Source organism: Dromiciops gliroides, chromosome X (assembly GCF_019393635.1).
Source record: "Dromiciops gliroides isolate mDroGli1 chromosome X, mDroGli1.pri, whole genome shotgun sequence".
Taxonomy (NCBI): Eukaryota; Metazoa; Chordata; class Mammalia; order Microbiotheria; family Microbiotheriidae; genus Dromiciops; species Dromiciops gliroides.
Window position 1 is genome coordinate 4,584,412 of NC_057867.1, and position 19,533 is coordinate 4,603,944.

General features: G+C 39.3%; 1 protein-coding gene across 2 annotated transcripts in view; it reads right to left on the reverse strand.

Moving 5' to 3' along the window:
- Positions 1-19,533, reverse strand: part of CCNB3 (cyclin B3) — a 43,124-nt gene continuing 23,591 nt past the window's right edge. For both annotated transcript variants that reach the window (XM_043974401.1, XM_043974402.1), the window contains exons 7-12: positions 16,024-16,116; positions 14,283-14,420; positions 12,247-12,402; positions 10,935-11,084; positions 10,451-10,581; positions 1-1,671 (exon numbers count right to left, since the gene is read on the reverse strand). In XM_043974401.1, the coding sequence (XP_043830336.1) occupies positions 1,596-1,671; positions 10,451-10,581; positions 10,935-11,084; positions 12,247-12,402; positions 14,283-14,420; positions 16,024-16,116 (744 nt within the window). In that variant the 3' untranslated portion in view covers positions 1-1,595. The remainder of the gene's footprint in view (positions 1,672-10,450; positions 10,582-10,934; positions 11,085-12,246; positions 12,403-14,282; positions 14,421-16,023; positions 16,117-19,533) is intronic.

Genomic DNA, 19,533 nt, shown 5'->3' on the forward strand with positions numbered 1-19,533 from the left:
ACATACACAGAAACATAAATAGTAACAATAAAAGGCCAGTGCACAGAACCCAGGTGTAAGGGGGCTACTAAAAAAGCCACAGTGCAGGTGTATTTCTCATTCCTAGGGTGATAAAGGGTTTGGTAAAAGGGAAGACACAGAGGGTGAGATCTGTATTGGCTTGCACAAAAGTGGGTGAAAGCAAAAATGCTGCAGTGTAGACAGAAACTGGTAGAGAGGCAACAGCCCCAACCCCCTTATAATGTAGAACTGGCGGAAGGGGGAGGAGGGGTGCACTGACACTCCAGAAACATCTTTGAGGGTCAGCACCCCTCTCTATAACACAGTCTCACAACCTCCAATGTGGCTTCTGAAGACAAAGAACAGAACAGGGCCTGGGAAGCAGGTGCTTCAATTTTACATAAATGATCACCCCTAAGCTATCTATCAGCCAAGAGGTTAATATCAGACCACTCAAATGAAACAGCACCAAACTAACTTCCTCCTTTAATGAATCTTGGCTTTCCTATTGTCATTTCAAAGCAGCTGGCCTCAAGCCCAGCCTAATTCTTAAGCCACTTGTTGTGCATTAGCACCTCTGAGCAGAGGGAGGTAGAGAAAGAAGGAAAATCATGCCATATTGTTCACAGAATCACGATTATGTCAAACCTACTCTTCCCAATCCCACTAGGATTTTGAGGCTGTGGCACAATTTGAATTTTGTTATCCAATCCCTATCCCCCATGGGTCCTGAGGGATGGCCTGTGGCATAGATTTTTTTCCCCAGCCATTAAAGATAGATATCATGAGAAGGCACAGATCACTTCAAAGTGTTAGCCACAACTTAAAGGCCTCTACAAGCACCTCTGACCAACACATTAATGACATCACATACACACAAATAAAATGGAATGGAAGAAACAAACACAAATTTCCAATTCATAGGTAGCCAGGGAAAGGGTGCTTTGTACTCCCCTCCCCAACGTGCCCATTACTCAACTTTCTAAACTACCAACTATAGGAATTCTTTCTAGCTACTAAAAGCAAAACTGAAGAAAAAGGAGATTGTTCTGCAAATGCAGAAAACTACCAGGTAAAAGCACAGGGTATCATGGGCACTGCTGGCTGCTCCAACTCTCAAACCCATTTACTGGGCATGGGAAGCTCTCAAACTCAATATGTGAGTAGCAGTACTTCCCCCTCCTTGAGCTGTGACTACAGAATTAAAGAAGAGAGCTTGAGGTAGAAAAGGAGAAGCTAGAATAGGCAGGCCATGGGGACAGCTACCAGTAGGAAAGGAACTGCATTATGCCAAGAAGCCTTGGCATCTTCCCCAGAGAGGGTAGGAGGCTGCTGTTATCTACCCTCTGACACCTCATTTGCCCCTGGAGAATAAGAGGGGAGGGAAGGCACTTAACAAAATTTTATTTAGTTTCTAATCAAAACATTGGAACTATTTTTCTTTAAAAGTCTTTTTTTTCTTAAAGTAACTTGAATTCAGACAGAAAAAGAAAAGGACAAACAAGCTGACAAGGAGACAAAGACAGGACAATATTTACAGTCTATTTACAAGGCTAGCCTCCGGACCTCCCTACATGGTGTCCTTGCTTTGTTCTTCAGACTGAGTTCTTCAGACTTTCTTCCAGCTTCAGCATATCCAAGGTAGGAGTTTTAGCAACTTCAAAGAAGATTCTGTAAGAATTAGGGGAGGCAGGAAAGGCAGTTCAGAAATCACCAAAGATATTTCAAATCTGATTTTTCTAGCATTTTGTCAGGCTTTAGTTTCCTTCTTGTTAACATTTGTTATAAGTTCATTCAAATCAAATATGAAAGGCCTTAGCATATGAAAACAGTTTAAAATATACCTAGTTCTCACCATCACATGGTACTTTTACAAAAAAGGGATCATGGACTAGGGCAGAAAGAAATAAAATATAAAAGGGCAGAAATAAACATCATTTTCAGACCACAACACAAAAATAATAATAAAGGAAAGAGAAATAAAAGACATAGGCCTAAACAGAGGCTTATGGTCAAAGGAATAATGACAAAAACAAAATTATTCTAAAGAGGATAATTCCTTTATATAAAAAAGGCTCTATAAAAAGTAGAGCCATGATAGGGCCCTTCTTTAATATGATCTAAAGTTTCCAAAAGCAAGAGCTCTGCAAAAGAGAAACAAAAAATTTCCAAGAAATCTGAGGAAATCAAGAATGCCCCTCTCACTACTATATGACAGTTCTAAAAATGCTAGCCATCACTACAATGTAAGAGAAATTTGAATTAGTATTGACAAAAAGAGAACAAAAGCATTCCTATTTGTAAGTAATAAAATTTTTTATCCTAAGAAAACTCAAAAGAAGCAGGAAAGAAACTAATACTGAAGACAAATAATCAGTAAAGTAGCAGCATACAAAACCAACTGACGGGGCAGCTAGATGGCACAGTGGATAGAGCACCGGCCCTGGAGTCAGGAGTATGAGTTCAAATTCGGCCTCAGACACTTAATACTTACTAGCTGTGTGACCCTGGGTAAGTCACTTAACCCCAATTGCCTCACTAAAAAACAAAAAACAAAAACAAAACAAAACAAACAAAAAAACCAACTGACAAAAAGTTATCATTTCTATTGGACCACCAACCAAAAAAAACAGGTGTAAATGACATAGAGAAATGTAAATTACAAAATTCTTTTTCTTTCTTTCTTTCTTTCTTTCTTTCTTTCTTTTTTTTTTTTGCAGGGCAATGGGGGTTAAGTGACTTGCCCAGGGTCACATAGCTAGTAAGTGTTAAGTTTCTGAGGCTGGATTTGAACTCAGGTCCTACTGAATCCAGGGCCAGCGCTTTAACCACTGTGCCATCTAGCTGCCCCTACAAAATTCTTTATAAAAATAAAGGTGACAAGAAATCAGGGAGATTCACTGTTCATCATCGGTTCATGTCAAAAACACTAAATTAATTTAAGATTTTGTCCTATATCAATTCAACATCCAAGGAGCTACGGTAAGAATTTGACAAAAACAACAAAATTCATTTGGAGGAACAGAAAGTCTAGAAGCTCAACAGAAGTAAAAGGATGAAAAAAAAGAAAAGGATGAAAGGGAGGAATAAAGGAGATACTAGATCTCAAACTATGCTGTAGAGAGTTAATGAAAACTAGTTTTTTGGTTGGGGGGGTTAAAAAAAAGTAAATCAGAGATGAGATTAGATAAGACCCAGATACAATCAAACACAACATCCCAGTGTTCAATAAATGCCAAACCACAAATTACATGAGGAAAAACATCTTATTTGACCAGAACTGCTGGAAAACCAGAAAAGTTTTCTAAAAAACTGAATTAATTTAGAGCCTAGCTTCTTAAACTGTGGATTGCAACCCCATACTGGGGTCACATAACTAAAATGTGGGGGTTGCAAAAAATGTGGCAACAGTAAAAGGTTATGAATACCTATTTTACCTATATTGTGTAAAAATTTCTTGGATTCATGAGTGGAAAAAGTTTAAGAAACGCTGATTTCAAGCGCCATATGCCACGAAAAGCTCTGAAGAGATATGCAACCTATATACAAAAGGTCACATCATTTAAAAATCCAAGAACAGAAGAGAGATCTAAATGGGGATAATAATAGCACCTCCCTCACAGGGTTTTTGTGAGGCTCAAATGAAATAACAGTGGCTGGCACATACCAGACACTTAATTGATTGATTTTATTTATTGATTGATAACATATGTAAAAGAGTGCTTTGTTAACCTTAAAGTGCCATATATGTGAATTACTATCTGCCACCACCACCACTACTTCTTGCAAGCACTGGGGTACAGAGACAAATAAAAACACCAAGGTAACCAGAATAAGAAGAGAAACTTGAGTGTGAAAAAAATCTTGGTATCAAACAGCTCTGATAAAAGGATAATATCAAGACATACACACAAATAGGTAAGACCAAGAGGCACTCGGCACGAATAATCAAAAGATAAGAACAATTATTTCTCAAAAGAAAATATCAAGTACCCTATGAAAGAGTGAAATGCAGATCAAAAACAGGTTTTCACCTCATGCCCAATAAACTGGCAAACATGATGAAAATCAGTGTATTGTTTGAAAATATTTGGGGTGCCTGTTCCTGTATGAAGCTACTGGAGAACTTAGCTAGGGTTTCTAATATATTGCTACTTATAAATTAAAGGCTATAGTACCAGTCTTTGGCATTAAGCATTTATTATAAATTTAATCATGTGTAAACCCAGCATCAAATCCCAGGGAGGGGGGCTGGGCAGAGAGCCCCGGGGTAAGGTAAGTCAGTATCTGGAGAAGTGAAGCAAAGGGAGAAGAGAGCAACCCCCCTCTCCTCAAGGACTTTTATCCTCTCTCAGGTAGAGGCAGGTCAGATTGATCCAAGCTAATTGACCAGTAACATTCAAGTCCGCTGACTGACATGATTTGGGGGTTGCCAAAGGAAGTTAACTTCTTTTAGGTAGTCAGGAATGTCAATCTGCATTTCTTTTGCAATTCTACCGACTCTGAGCTGGCCCTGGGAAACCAGCCAGGCCACGAGTGGGGGGGGGTCCCTGGGTCCCCCCAAAACCCCATTATTAATAATTTTCTCACATCAGCAAAATCAGGGACAGTAATAGTGCACAGCTGGTGAAGCTGTAAGTTGGCTTGCAGAGCCAGAGGACAACTACAGTGGTCAGAGGCTTTTTGACTCAGACAACCCACTCTATACTTCAAAGAATATAAAGGCCTCATTTACACACACACAAGCAAAATGTAGCAAATGAAAATGTTGACATACTGCTAGACAGATTAATTAGATAGAATGACTCATCTTGATCCCAGAAAAAAAGAAAAAGATATATCCTTTCTTCCTTTCCATAAAGAGATGAGGAAGGGTACAGAATATTTTATCTAAAATTAACTATGGGATTGTGGACTCATGCTGAGTGAAGTGAGCAGAACCAGGAAAACATTGTACACAGTAACAGTAACATTGTATGATGATCTGCTGTGAGAGACTTAGCTCTTCTCATCAATACAATGATCTAAGACTGACTGGGCAGCTAAGTGGCACAGTGAATAAATAAAGCACCTGACCTGGATTCAGGAGGACCTGAGTTCAAATCCAACCTCTGACATTTGACATTTCCTACCTGTGTAACCTTGGGCAAGTCACTTAACCCTCAATGCCCCCCCCCCAAAGTTGGCAAGATACAACAATCTAAGACAATTCCAAAGGATTCATGATGGAAAATGCTCTCCCCATCCAGAAAAAGAACTGTAGAATCTGAATGCAGAATGAACCATAACATTTCTACTTTTTCCTCCACTTTCTTGAGGTTTTTCCCTTTTGTTCTGATTCTTCATTTGCAACATGACTAATGTGGAAATATGTTTTATGTGATTGTACATATATAACCTGTATCAGACTGCTTGCCATCTTGGGGAGGGGAGAGGGAAGGAGAAAAACTTGGAACTCAAAATCTTATAAAAACAAATGTTATAGATCTCATTAAAAGAGATAAGGAAGGGGGCGGCTAGATGGCGCAGTGGATAGAGCACAGGCCCTGGAGTCAGGAGTACCTGAGTTCAAATCCGGCCTCAGACACTTAACACTTACTAGCTGTGTGACCCTGGGCAAGTCACTTAACCCCAATTGCCTCACTAAAAAAAAAAAAAAAAAAAGAGATAAGGAAGGAAATTACATCTTACTTAAAGGTACTATAGATAATGAAGTAATATCAATATTAAATATGTATGTGCCAAGTGGTATAGCATCCAAGTTCTTAGAGGAGAAGTTAAATGAGTTACAAGAGGAATTAGACAGTACTAGTGGGGGATCTGAATCTCCCCCTCTCAGAATTAGATAAATCTAGCCAAAAAATAAATAAGAAAGAAGTGAAAGAGGTGAATAGATTACTAGAAAAGTTAGACATGATAGATGTCTGGAGAAAACTGAATGGGGATAGAAAGGAATATACCTTTTTCTCAGCAGTACATGGCACATTTTCAAAAATTGACCATGTATTAGGGCACAAAAACATCATAGTCAAATGTAGAAAGGCAGAAATAGTAAATGCATCCTTCTCAGATCATGATGCAATAAAAATTACATGTAAGAAAGAGCCAGGGAAAAGTAGAATGAAAATCAATTGGAAACTAAATAATTTCATTCTAAAGAATGAATGGGCCAAACAAGAAATCATAGAAACAATCAATAACTTTATCCAAGAGAATGACAATAATGAGACAACATACCAAAATCTATGGGATGCAGCCAAAGCAGTGCTTAGGGGAAAATTTATAGCTCTAAATGCTTACATGAATAAAAAAGAGAAAGAGGAGATTAATGAATTGGGCATGCAACGTAAAAAGCTAGAAAAAGAACAAATTAGAAATCCCCAATTAGACACTAAATTAGAGATCCTGAAAATTAAAGGAGAAATTAATAAGATTGAAAGCAAAAAAACTATAGAATTAATCAATAAAACTAAGAGCTGGTTTTATGAAAAACCAATAAAATAGATAAAATATTGGTTAATTTGATTAAAAAAAAGAAAGAAGAAAACCAAATTACCAGTATCAAAAATGAAAAGGGTGATGTTACCACCAATGAAGTGGAAATTAAATCAATAATTAGGAATTATTTTGCCCAACTGTATGCCAATAAATCTGACAATCTAAATGAAATGGATGAATATTTACAAAAATACAAACTGCCCAGGTTAACTGAAGAAGAAATAAAATCCTTAAATAAACCCATATTAGAAAAAGAAACTGAACAAGCCATTAATGAACTCCCTAAGAAAAAATCCCCAGGGCCAGATGGGTTTAGAGGTGAATTTTACCAAACATTTAAAGAACAATTAATTCCAATATTATACAAATTATTTGGAAAAATAGGTGAAGGAGTTCTACCAAATTCGTTTTATGACACAAATATGGTGGTGATACCAAAACCAGGCAAAGCAAAAACAGAGAAAGAAAATTATAGACCAATTTCCCTAATGAATATTGATGCTAAAATCTTAAATAAGATATTAGCAAGGAGATTACAGCAAGTGATCACCAGGATAATACACTATGACCAGGTGGGATTTATACCAGGAATGCAGGGCTGGTTCAACATTAGGAAAACTATGAACATAATCAACCACATCAATAAGAAAACCAACCAAAATCATATGATTATCTCAACAGATGCAGAGAAAGCTTTTGACAAAATACAGCACCCATTCCTAATAAAAACACTAGAGAGCTTAGGAATAGGTGGAGCTTTCCTTAGAATAATAAACAGTAGGGCAGCTAGATGGCGCAGTGGATAGAGCACTGGCCTTGGAGTCAGGAGTACCTGAGTTCAAATCCAACCTCAGACACTTAACACGTACTAGCTGTGTGACCCTGGGCAAGTCACTTAACCCCAATTGCCTCACTAAAAAAAAAAAAAAAAAAAAGAATAATAAACAGTATCTACCTAAAGCCATCAGCAAGTATTATATGCAATGGAGATAAATTAGAGGCCTTCCCAATAAGATCAGGGGTGAAACAAGGATGTCCATTATCACTCCTATTATTTAATATTGTCCTAGAAATGTTAGCTTTAGCAATCAGAGAAGAGAAAGGAATTAAAGGAATTAGAATAGGCAAGGAGGAAACAAAACTATCACTCTTTGCAGATGATATGATGGTATATTTAAAGAATCCTAGAGAATCAACTCAAAAATTACTTGAAACAATGAACAACTTTAGCAAAGTAGCAGGATATAAAATAAATCCACATAAATCATCAGCATTTCTATACGTGACCAACAAAGCCCAGCAGCAAGAGATAGAAAGAGAAATTCCATTTAAAGTAACAGTAGATAATATAAAATACTTGGGAGTCTACTTGCCAAGACAAACCCAGGAACTCTATGAACACAACTACCAAACACTCTTCACACAAATCAAATCAGATCTAAATAATTGGAAAGATATCAACTGCTCATGGATAGGCAGAGCTAATATAGTAAAAATGACAATACTGCCTAAATTAATTTACTTATTCAGTGCCATACCAGACTACCTAAAAATTATTTTATACAGCTAGAAAAAATAATAACAAAATTCATCTGGAAAAACAAAAAAATCAAGAATATCCAGGGAAATAATGAAAAAAAATTCACAGGAAGGTGGGTTAGCGGTACCAAACCTGGAGCTTTACTATAAAGCGGCAGTCATCAAAACTATCTGGTACTGGCTAAGAAATAGAGTGGTAGATCAATGGAATAGGCTAGGCTCAGGAAATGCAGTAGTAAATGACACTAGTAATGTAGTGTTTGATAAACCCAAAGACTCCAGCTTCTGGGATAGGAACTCAGTATTTGACAAAAACTGCTGGGAAAACTGGAAGATAGTATGGCAGAAATTAGGCATAGACCAACATCTGACACCTTATACTAAAATAAGGTCAAAATGGATACATGATTTAGACATAAGAGGTGATACCATAGGTAAATTAGGAGAGAAAGGAATAGTGTACCTATCAGATCTTTGGAAAGGAGAAAAGTTTTTGACCAAACAAGAGATAGAGTATATTATAAAATGCAAAATGGATGATTTTGATTATATTAAATTAAAAAATTTTTGTACAAACAGAAGCAATGCATCCAAAATTGGAAGGGAGGCAGAAAACTGGGAAACAATTTTTGAGGCCAGTGCTTCTGATAAAGGCCTCATCTCTAAAATATATAGGGAATTAAATCAAATTTATAAGAATCCAAGTCATTCCCCAATTGAGAAATGGTCAAAGGATATGAACAGGCAGTTTTCTGATGAAGAAACCAAAGCTATCTATTCCCATATGAAAAAATGCTCTAAATCTCTAATGATTAGAGAGATGCAAATTAAAACAACTCTGAGGTACCACCTGACACCTATCAGATTGGCTAAAATGACAAAAAAGGAAGATAATAAATGGTGGAGAGGCTGTGGGAAAATTGGAACACTAATCCATTGTTGGTGGAGCTGTGAGCTGATCCAACCATTCTGGAGAGCAATTTGGAATTATGCCCAAAGGGCAATAAAGCTGTGCATACCCTTTGACCCAGCAATTCCACTTTTAGGTCTTTTGCCCAAAGAAATCATGGAAGGGGGAAAGGGACCCACATGTACAAAAATATTTATAGCTGCTCTTTACGTGGTAGCAAGGAATTGGAAGTTGAGGGGGTACCCATCAATTGGGGAATGGCTGGACAAGTTGTGGTATATGAATACAATGGAATACTATTGTGCTGTAAGAAATGATGAGCAGGAGGAGTTCAGAGAAACCTGGAGGGTCTTACGTGAGCTGATGATGAGTGAGATGAGCAGAACCAGAAGAACATTGTACACAGTATCATCAACATTGAGTGTTGACCTACTGTGATGGACTATATTCTTCTCACCAATGCAATGGTACAGAAGAGTTCCAGGGAACTCATGATAGAAGAGGATCTCCAAATCCAAGAAAAAAAAAGAAAGAAAGAACTGTGGAGTATAGATGCTGATTGAACCATACTATTTCTTTTGTTTTGGGTGCTGTTGTTTTTTTTTTTTTCTATTTTGAGGTTTTGCATCACTGCTCTGATTTTTTTCTCTTGTAACAGGATTAATGCAGAAATAGGATTAATGTTATTATGTGTATATATATATATATGTGTGTATATATCTATATCTATATCTATATGTATAGAGATATATAGATATAACCTATATCAGATTACCTGCTGTCTAGGGGAGGAAGGGAGAAAAATCTGAAATTGTAAAGCTTGTATAAACAAAAGTTGAGAACTATCTTTACATGTAACGGAAAAAATAAAATACCTTATACATTAAAAAAAAACTATCTTTACACGTAACTGGAAAAAAAATATTAATACTGAAAAAAATAAAATTAGCTACAGTTGTTTTAGTTGGAGGAGTCATTGATTATTTATTAATGTTGGGAAATTGTCTTTAAAGAATAAAGGGGAGGCAGCTAGGTGGTATAGTGGATAAAGCACCAGCCCTGGATTCAGGAGGACCTGAGTTCAAATTTGGCCTCAGACACTTGATACTTTACTAGCTGTGTAACCCTGGGCAAGTCACTTAACTGTCATTGCTCCACCAAAACAAACAAACAGAAAGAATAAAGGGATCCCAATGAATCTGAAAGTCTTGCCTTCCCTTCTGGGCAGACCTTTTTACTGGAGGAAGGCTTTTATTGTATTCTTTTTAAGGAGACCATCTGACCATGTAACAGACTTTGAGGGCAGTAACTAAGACTATAGAAACCCTGAGCTTCTTTCATTGTATACTATACCAATTTGTAATCAGAAAAGAAGGTTCAAAAGGAATAACATCTGGAAGCCAGAAGCTTTTAGTACTCCTCATATGAGCCAGAAAAGTTACAGCTTTTGGTCTTCAAAACCTTAAGTCAATCCTTTTCCCAGCAAAGAGCCCAGCCTCTTACTTGTGAGAGTACTTGGTACGCACAGCCTTGAGTTTGTCATGGCGCTGGTAAGTCAGCAGGAAGTTGAGTCTCTTGACCAAGGAGAAGAGATCTGTGCTCCGGTATCCACTGTAATGTTCTAATGTGGGAGTCTAGAGTAAGCAAGAAGTATAGAGTCTTTGTAAGCCCAAGGGTGTGGATGTAACTCTTCCTGAGCCACACCATGGAGACTGAATTTGAGGGATACCTGCCTGCCCCACATTCAAAACTCCTCACTCTGTGCCCCAAAGGTCTCCCCTATAGTGAAGGATCTATGTGCCAATTACCATGTAGACCACTTTAAACCTCTCAGTCGTCTTCCCATTCTATCAGCCTCTTAGCTTAGAAGGTTTGGCAGATATTTTGACTATAGATATTGCAAATGTAATTCCCTCTAGGTTTATTTTGCTATCTTCTGCCTGACCCAGAAATTTAGTCTACCCTGTGCTCCAATCCAAATGCTTACCCACTTTCCAATGTTCTTCATCTTGAGGGCCAAGAAGAAACAGCTAGCAGCCAGCTTTGAGGCCCTCTCCTGGACATAGTCATACTCCTGCAGAGTTAACTCACAAATGAACCTGGCTAAGGTCAGGGTCTCCATGTTGACGTGGGCACACTAGAGGTGGGGCCAATAAGAGAGAGTGTCATACTTTAGGAAATATCTTAATTAGATAGCATGTCCAAAAGAAAGTGATGAAGAAATTACTCAAAATCATAGGAAGATACAGGAAGAGTGATTAAAGAAACTGAGGATCCTTAGCCTGCAGAAGGTAAGGCTTGGGGTGCCTGGTGTGACAGCAGAGGGGGGAAGGGGGAACCGTTTTTGCAGTCTTTAAGTACTGAAAGGTTGTCATGTGGAAGAGGGCTCAAGTGATCTAAGGAGGAAGAGATGGAAAATGCAGAAAGGAAGATCTCAGCTCAATAAAGAAGGCACTTCCTAATAATTTGAGCTGTCTAAAAGTGGACTGGGCTGCCTCAGATGGGGCTGGGGTGGGGGAGGGTGGGGAGGACACATGCTCCCCCTCACTGCAGAGTTATAGGGCTATAGTGGTTGGAGAGCATTTGTCAGGGATGTTGTAGGACAATTCGTATTCACACGAGGGTTGCTCTAGAGAGCTTCCAAGATCCCTTACATCTCTGAGATTCTGTCCCCATGAGTCAATTCCAACAAGAAGAATCTTTCTTTCTCATGGTTTTTCCTGGTCTGAACTCATTGCCCCAAGGGCCTAGGTTTGGCATTTGGCAACCTCAAGATACCTTCCAGTCCTTAACAGAGGATATTTGTGGATTAGCAATGGCCCTAGGCAAAATTACTAAAAAGACACTCCTACCACTCCATCCTTCCCTCCAGCCTCCTAGTGTTCATATTGCTTTCATAATAGCTAGCACTTATAAGGCCGGCAAAATGTTTTACAAATATTCATTTTATCCTCACAAGAACCCTGGGAGATAGATGTTATTAGTTCCATTTAACAGATGAGGAAATTGAAGCAGATGGAAATTAAGTAACTTGTCCAGGGCCATACAGCTACTAAACGTCTGAGGGTAGATCTGAATTCAGGTCTTCTTGACTCCAGATACAGTGGTCTATCCACTGCATCATCTAGCTAGTTCCCCCATCCTATGACACTCTCCTGAAATGTTGTCATGACCTGGCTTAGGGAGTTTGGGAATGAAGAAGCTGCCCCTAATCTTAGAACCTCCCTTCATCCCATGCTGGAAGAGCCACACAGGGTAGAGAAAAGAAGCCTATGTGACCTATGGTGACTTCCTCTCACCTTGGCAAATCTGCGCAGGAAACGATAGGCAATAGGAATATTAATATCAAAGTTGAGGGTGTGTAGGATGCTGACTTCCATGGAGAGAAGCTCCTCTCGCTGATAAGCATCATCACAAATATATAGGAAATCATCAATGCAGGGTGGGCAACGTTCCTAGAGGCAAAGTTAAAAGAGAGTTATATGCAGGCAGTTTTCAGATGAAGAAATCGAAATTATCTATTGGTAAATGAACAAAATATTCTTAATCACTATTGATTAAAGAAATGCAAATTAAAACAACTGTGAGGTACCACCTCACACCTATCAGATTGGCTGATATGACAAAAAAGTGAAATAATAAACTCTGGAGAAGATGTGGGAAAATTGGAACACTAAATGCATTATCGGTGGAGTTGTCAACTGATCCAACCATTCTGGAGAGCAATTTGGAACTATGCCCAAAGGGATATATAAAACTGTGCATACCCTTTGACCCAGCAATACCACTACTAGGTCTGTATCCCAAAGAGATCATAAAAAAGGGAAAAGGACCCACACGTACAAAAATATTTCTAACAGCTCTCTTTGGGGTGGCAAAGAATTGGAAATTGAGGGGATGCCCATCAACTGGGAAATGGCTGAACAAGTTGTAGTATATGAATGTAATGGAATATTACTGTGTTATAAGAAATGATGATCAGGCAGATTTTAGAAAAACCTGGAAAGACATAAGTGGACTGATGCTGAGTGAAGTGAGAAGAACCAGGAAAACATTGTATACTGTAACAGAACATTGTGTGATGATTAGCTGTGATAGACTTAGCTCTTCTCAGCAAGACAATGATCCAAGACAATTCCAAAAGACTCACGATGGAAAATGTTCTCCACACCCAGGAAATGAACTGTGGGATCTGAATGAAGATTGAATCACACTATTTTTACTTTTTGTGTTGTTTTATTCTGTTTTGAGGTGTTTCCCTTTTGTTCTGATTTTTCTTTCACAACATGACTAATGTGGAAATATGTTTTATGTGATTATACATCTATAACCTGTATCAGATTGCTTGCCATCTTGGGGAGGGGGGAAGTAAGGAAGGGAGGGAAAAAAAATTTGGAACTAAAAATCTTATAAAAATGAATGTTGAAAACTACCTTTACATATAACTGGAAAAAAATATTATCAAGATTAAAAAAAGAGAGTTATATGGAAATAAGATAGTGCCTATCCCCTTAGATTAGGGTGCTCAAAAGAATGAAGAGAGGGGTAGGATAAGAGAAATATCTAATTCTTGGCACAGGCCTTCACAGCCAACTCTAAAAACCACTGGTTGACCTGAAATTCTCATTAGAAACAAACTTTTGAGGGCCTTAGAATAAGGCCCTAGAATAAAGCCCTAGAATTTCTTATGTCTAGCTGAAGAAAAAGTCAGAAAAGAACAAGAGAAGAGACTCAGTCACCACCTAAAAACCGTGAAGCTTAGCTTACAGAGAGAAAAAAGGAACTCTGGTTATCAAAAAGGGGCCAAAGGAAGAGAAAATCTATCCCTGGAAAGGAATATAATAGGCCATTCCTTTGAAATCACTTTCATTTCATCTATACTATTTCAAATCACTGTTAACAAGAGGCAAATAGAGAAAGTCTCTAGCATGTCATATATAAGCACATTATCCCTGACTATAGTAAAGCTCCCTGATATCCTATGTAGGAACACATAGGAGATGACAGCAAGTATGCATTGGAATCATCCTACTTGTACGATATGCCTAAGACATGCATGTCCCTGCCCTCACACCCTTCCCAGAAGGGAGCTTTTAAGGATGCTAGAGATACCCAAGAAATAGAGACAATTCCAACCCTTACTATACTCAGCTAGGGCAGCTTAACACTAGGCTGTTAAAAAAAAAACAACAACAACCCACCATTAGGCTGTTTTCCTGTGCAGGGGCAGATACACAGTTTGGTGGGGTTAAAGAAGGCATCTTTACTCCCAGGTAAGAAACGGTTCGTGTGATTCTATGTTCTTAAGATTCTATGATCATACCCAGGGACTCACCTCAAATTTTGATGCAATCAGGATAGCAGTGGATCCAATCAGTTGTAACTTGTCCCTCAAGCACACCACTTGCATCAAGTAGTGATCCACCAACTTCACTGCCAAGTACAGGGTCTCATGGGTCAGCTCAAAGTTCTCCTGAAAAAGGAAACAGCACATCCCATATGTAAGCCCAGCACAGTTTCCTCTGTCTTTTAGTCTGTTTCTAGCTCCTTTTTTGGCTTCTTGCTACAAGTTAGTATAAAGACACTCAGGGTATGTAATTGATAAGACCCAGAGGGAGAAAGGTTACAAGTCAGAAATGAGACAGGCCTACAGTTCTTGAATAAGAAAGAGTTGAAACTAAAAGGCTGGGAAAATGAGCAGAAACAAACAGCCCTTTCCCTAGGAGGCTCTTCCCAGGGACCCAGTCGAAGAGTACCTCTAGTTGTAATTAAGAGATGCCATAAAAATCTGTATCTGGAGAACAGTCAGACAAGTGCCATAGATACTTACCTCAATGCTACAAAAGGGAAAAGGTTATGAAAAAGAACAAAACATAGCTTCTCCCTGTCACAAAGCCCATAGCCCAATGATACCTAGCCTTCTGGGAGAAGAAGCTGCAACTCCAAGTCATAAGAAAAAAGCATGGGGCGTCAGTTTCTAGCAATTCCAAGAATCCCTGAACATTCCATACTGTCTTTCACCCTAACCTTATCAGCATCTGTGGTGGGTCAGGGCAATAACAGCATCAATGCAAACAACATGATCATGGTTTACAGCCATGAGCCTAGCACAGCCCACATTGTTATCCTTCTACCAAGGCTCTTCCGTTCAAGTTCTTTCTCCTTCAAGGCTTAACTTCAGTCTTACCTCTTTAATAAAGCTTGTTCAACCACCTCAGGTCACAATAATTCCACACACATACACACCCCAACTCTACAATAATTACATGTTGCCTTGTTTTCTGTTTCTATCTTTAATTAGATTTTAAGTCCCTTGAACTGTCCTCTCCACCAAGGAAGAATTGCTATAGCTAAAAAATTCATTACCCTGCAACCAACCTAGGTGATGAGCTCCTCTGAGTTTAACTAGGCTACTTCTTGGGAAATGGGATAGTCTTGTCAGTGGGCCCAGCTTAGGAGGATCTGCCATAGACTTAAGAACTCAAGGTCATCTCTATGCTACAGCGAGGCAATGGAGTAAGACAGCACTAGAAAAATAATCCAAACAAGACACTTTGCATATAGTACTATGGCAGCAAAGGACTGAGGGAGTCTCAGTTCTGTCATTTTCTTTATGACCTTAGGCAAGTAAGCCTTTAAGTCTTAATTTCACAAGCCATAGTTGAAAATAACTACCATGCTCTCTACTTATGAGGATGTAGGAGAAAACATAAAATTCCAATGAAATACATGATTATTACTTAAATATCAAACTACCATGCTACTTCCCCACCCAAAGTTCAGAGGCCTTTTGCCAAAGACACTGTTTGGCAGAGACTTCAGGAGACTAAGGAAGACCCCAGCCCCCAAACATTCCTCCCTACTGAAATGTAAATTCCCCTGGGATTCAATTATACATTTTTTGTGAAGAAAGGACCTTGGAAAGGTACAGAAGAGAATGTATACAACATGGATGGGCCAGCCCCTGCTGCCTACCTGTTCTTCCTAATATGGGCAAAGAGGAACAATGGTCCACATGGCTACGCTCCTGGAAACATCTTACCACGAGTATCCCTGTCAAAAGCTGCCAGACTCACCTGTACCTCCACCATCCAGTCCACCAGTATGGCTCTCATATCCTTGGTGATGTCATGCTGCTTGACCATGTAGTTTGAGACTGGGAAGACCTCCTGGTAGTCAAGAACAACCAAGGTGAATGGATCCGTCATGACCAGAGCAGTCAAAGCACACAGCTACTACCTCCCTCTTCCTTCCTGGATCCAGGTGCACCTGAAAGGACCCTTAGATCTCTGGCCCAACATCTTCATGGGAAAGGACCACTGAATCACAGAACATCGTATGTGCAGAATCAAACAGCAGGAGAGCATAGGACAATGCTTTATGAAAGTTTAATTTCCAAGGAAAGATATCTCCACTTAAGGGACCAATGAAACCAAAGAAAGACAAGGTCACAAGCATCTGTGCAATTTTGCCAGGGTAGGCTGGTTTGAAGCAGAAGGCCAATAATGGAAACCTATACATGTCGGCCTCTTTGGCACTGGGCTATACTCAGTTACTATTTTTTAAAAGAGAAGACTATCAGATCATTCTCCCCTCTTTGCCAAAACCACAGCTGGAGGCATAGCCAAGATCCATCTGCTCCAGTGGGGGAGAGAGAAGCCAATTTGCAGCTGATAATAAATGTTAGTTGACTTGTTCAAGAACATGCTTTGTGCTAGACAAAGAAAGGCAAAAACATGGTCCCTGTTGTCAGGGGGCTCACTTTCTAATGGAGAAGGCAACATGCAAACAATTATATATAAACAAGATCAAGAGAGATAATCTCAGAGGGAAGGTGCTAAGATTAAGAAGGAAGAGAAAAAGCTTCTAGGTGGGCCTTCAGCTGAGACTTGAAGGAAGCCAGGAGGTGGAGAGGAGGAAGAAGGAAATTCTAGGCATGTGGGACAGGCTGAGAGTTGGGACAAGTGTGAATTGTGTGAGGACCAGCCAAAAGGCCAGTAGGACTGGGTCATAAAGTATGTGAAAGAAGACTAGCAAGGCAGGAAGGATCCAGGTGGAGAAGAACTTCAAAAATCAAAGAGGTGACATGGCCTGATCTGTACTTAGGGAAAATCTATTGGATGCTAAGTGGAAGATGGACTGAAGTAGGGAGAGATTAGCTATGTTACAAAGGTAGAATCAAAAGGACCTGGTGAGATATGATTGGATATGGGAGGTGAGAGTGAGGAGTTGAGGAAGACCCCTAGGTTTCCAGTCTGAGTGACGGAATGGAAGGTGGTGCCCTTGACAGTATTAGGGAAATTATCAAGAAAAGAGGGTTTAGAGGGAAAGATGAGTTCAATTTTGGACACTGGGAATTTAAGATGTCTAGGGAACATCCAGTTCCGGATGTCAAATAGGCAGCTGGAGATGTAAAACTGGAGGTCAGAGGAGAAGTTCAGGCTGGATAAATATATCAGTGAATCATCTGTACTGATGATAATCGTAACAGCTAACGTTTATATAGAGCTTACTATATGCCAGACCCTGTGTTAAGCACTTTATAATTATTGTATGATTTAATCCTCACAACCACCCCAGGAGGTAGGTGCTTTAGTCATTATACCCATTTTACAAATAGCAGTTAAATGACTTGCCAAGGGTCATAAAGCTAGTAAAGAGGCTGGTTGGAACTCAGGCCTGGCACTCTATCCACTCTATCACCTAGTTGCCAGATATGATAATAGAATCCATGAGCACTGATGAGACCACCAAATGAAAGAGCAGAGAAAGAGAAGAAAAAAAGGTCTAGGCTAGAGCCTTAGGAACAGCCACAGTTAGTACGTATAACCTCAATGAAGATCCAGTAAAGGAATCTTCTACATATATGTCAACTAAAACAACATACAGGAACTGATCAAATAGAGAAAATGTAAGACTCCAGTTGTCTTCTTATTAAGCCAGATGTTAAACAGATTTGCAAAAATGAAAAATGCTATTCTTCTCCCTAATCTTTTTCTTTTGGAAACGGCTGTTTTTCCCCTGACAAAATGTTATTTAACATGTAATGGATGTTATTTTTATTTTAAATGAATTAATAAATAATTTTTAAATCTTTCTTTTAAAAAAAAAAGGAGACTGGGAAGGAGTTGTGAGATAGGTAGAAGAACCAGGACAGAACAATGTCAAATAAACCAAGAGAGTATTAAGAAGGAGACTGTGAGTGCCAGTGACAAAGGCTAGAGAGAGGTCAAGAGGAAAACTGAGAAAAGGTCATTATATTTGAAGTTGAGAGAATACCATTTTATACATTGCACCTTCAGTTGAATGATGAGGTTGGAAGCCAGACTTCAGAGAGTTAAGGAGAGGAAAGAAGTAGAGGTGCCAGTTGTAGATTATCTTCCAGGAGTTCAGTCTCAAAAGGGAATAAGATATGTGACAACAGCTAGTGGGAATGAGGGACTGGGGATGGGAAAGACAAAGGTATGTTTAGATGCAGCCAGTAGAGAGAGAAAGATTCTAGATTAGTGGGAGTGGGGATGACAGAAGGGGAAACCTGCTGGAGAAGATGGGATAGCATGGAATCACTTGTGCATGTAGAGGGAATGTTCCCGGCAAGGAGATGGGTCACCTCCTTCTGTGAGACAGGAATGAAGGAGGAGATAGTGGAGAAAGATGAGGTAATGGAAGTAAAAGAAGTAATGGAAGATATGAGAAAAAAGAGGAAACTCTCAGCAAACAGCTTTAAATTTTTCAGTAAGAAACGAGGCAAGATTCTCAGCCAAGAAGGTAGGAGGAAGGGAGCCATGGGAGGTTTGATGAAGAATGAAAACGTCTGGAAAAGTGAATGGGACAAAGTCAATTAGAGAAGTATAAAAGGATTCCCTTGCCACAGTAAGGGCCTAGCTGAGATTATGAAACATAAATTTGTGTTGGACCCAGTCAGAATTCTAGAAGAGAGGGTAGTGGGAATGATTCAGGGCAATATCAAAAGGACAGCAAGATGGGGAAGGCAAGGGGAGCAGGGTACAGCAAGGGGAGCAGGGTACAGCTAGGAGTGATGGGCCTGGGAAAGGACTGAGGGGTCAAGGGATTGGAGGTCATGGTGAAGACAGAGAACAGAGTTAGGAGTTGCAAGGCAAAGGAAACAGAATGAAAACAGATTATGATCAGATAAAGAAATTATACAGTTAATGAACAGATTTGTGAACATACTGAAAGAAGAAAAAAATTCTATCAAGCAAAACCAACGGATACTATTTTATACACATGTAGCAAATTTGTCCATAGCAGAGAAAGAATAACAAACAGATTTCCTTCAACAGCTCCAGAAGTGAGGTATGGGGGCAGCTAGGTGGCACAGTGGATAAAGCACAGGCCCTGCATTCAGGAGGACCCAAGTTCAAATCCCACCTCAGACACTTGACACTTACTAAGCTGTGTGACCCTGGGCAAGTCACTTAGCCCTCATTGCCCCCCCCCTCCCAGTGAAGTCTAGAACTTGGTCCTCAAGCTATATAGCTAGTTTCTCTTGCTGGTCCTGCCTCCTTAGTTCTAAAAATAATGATTTTATGGGTCCTCAAAGGTTTTCAATGTCTTTAACTTAC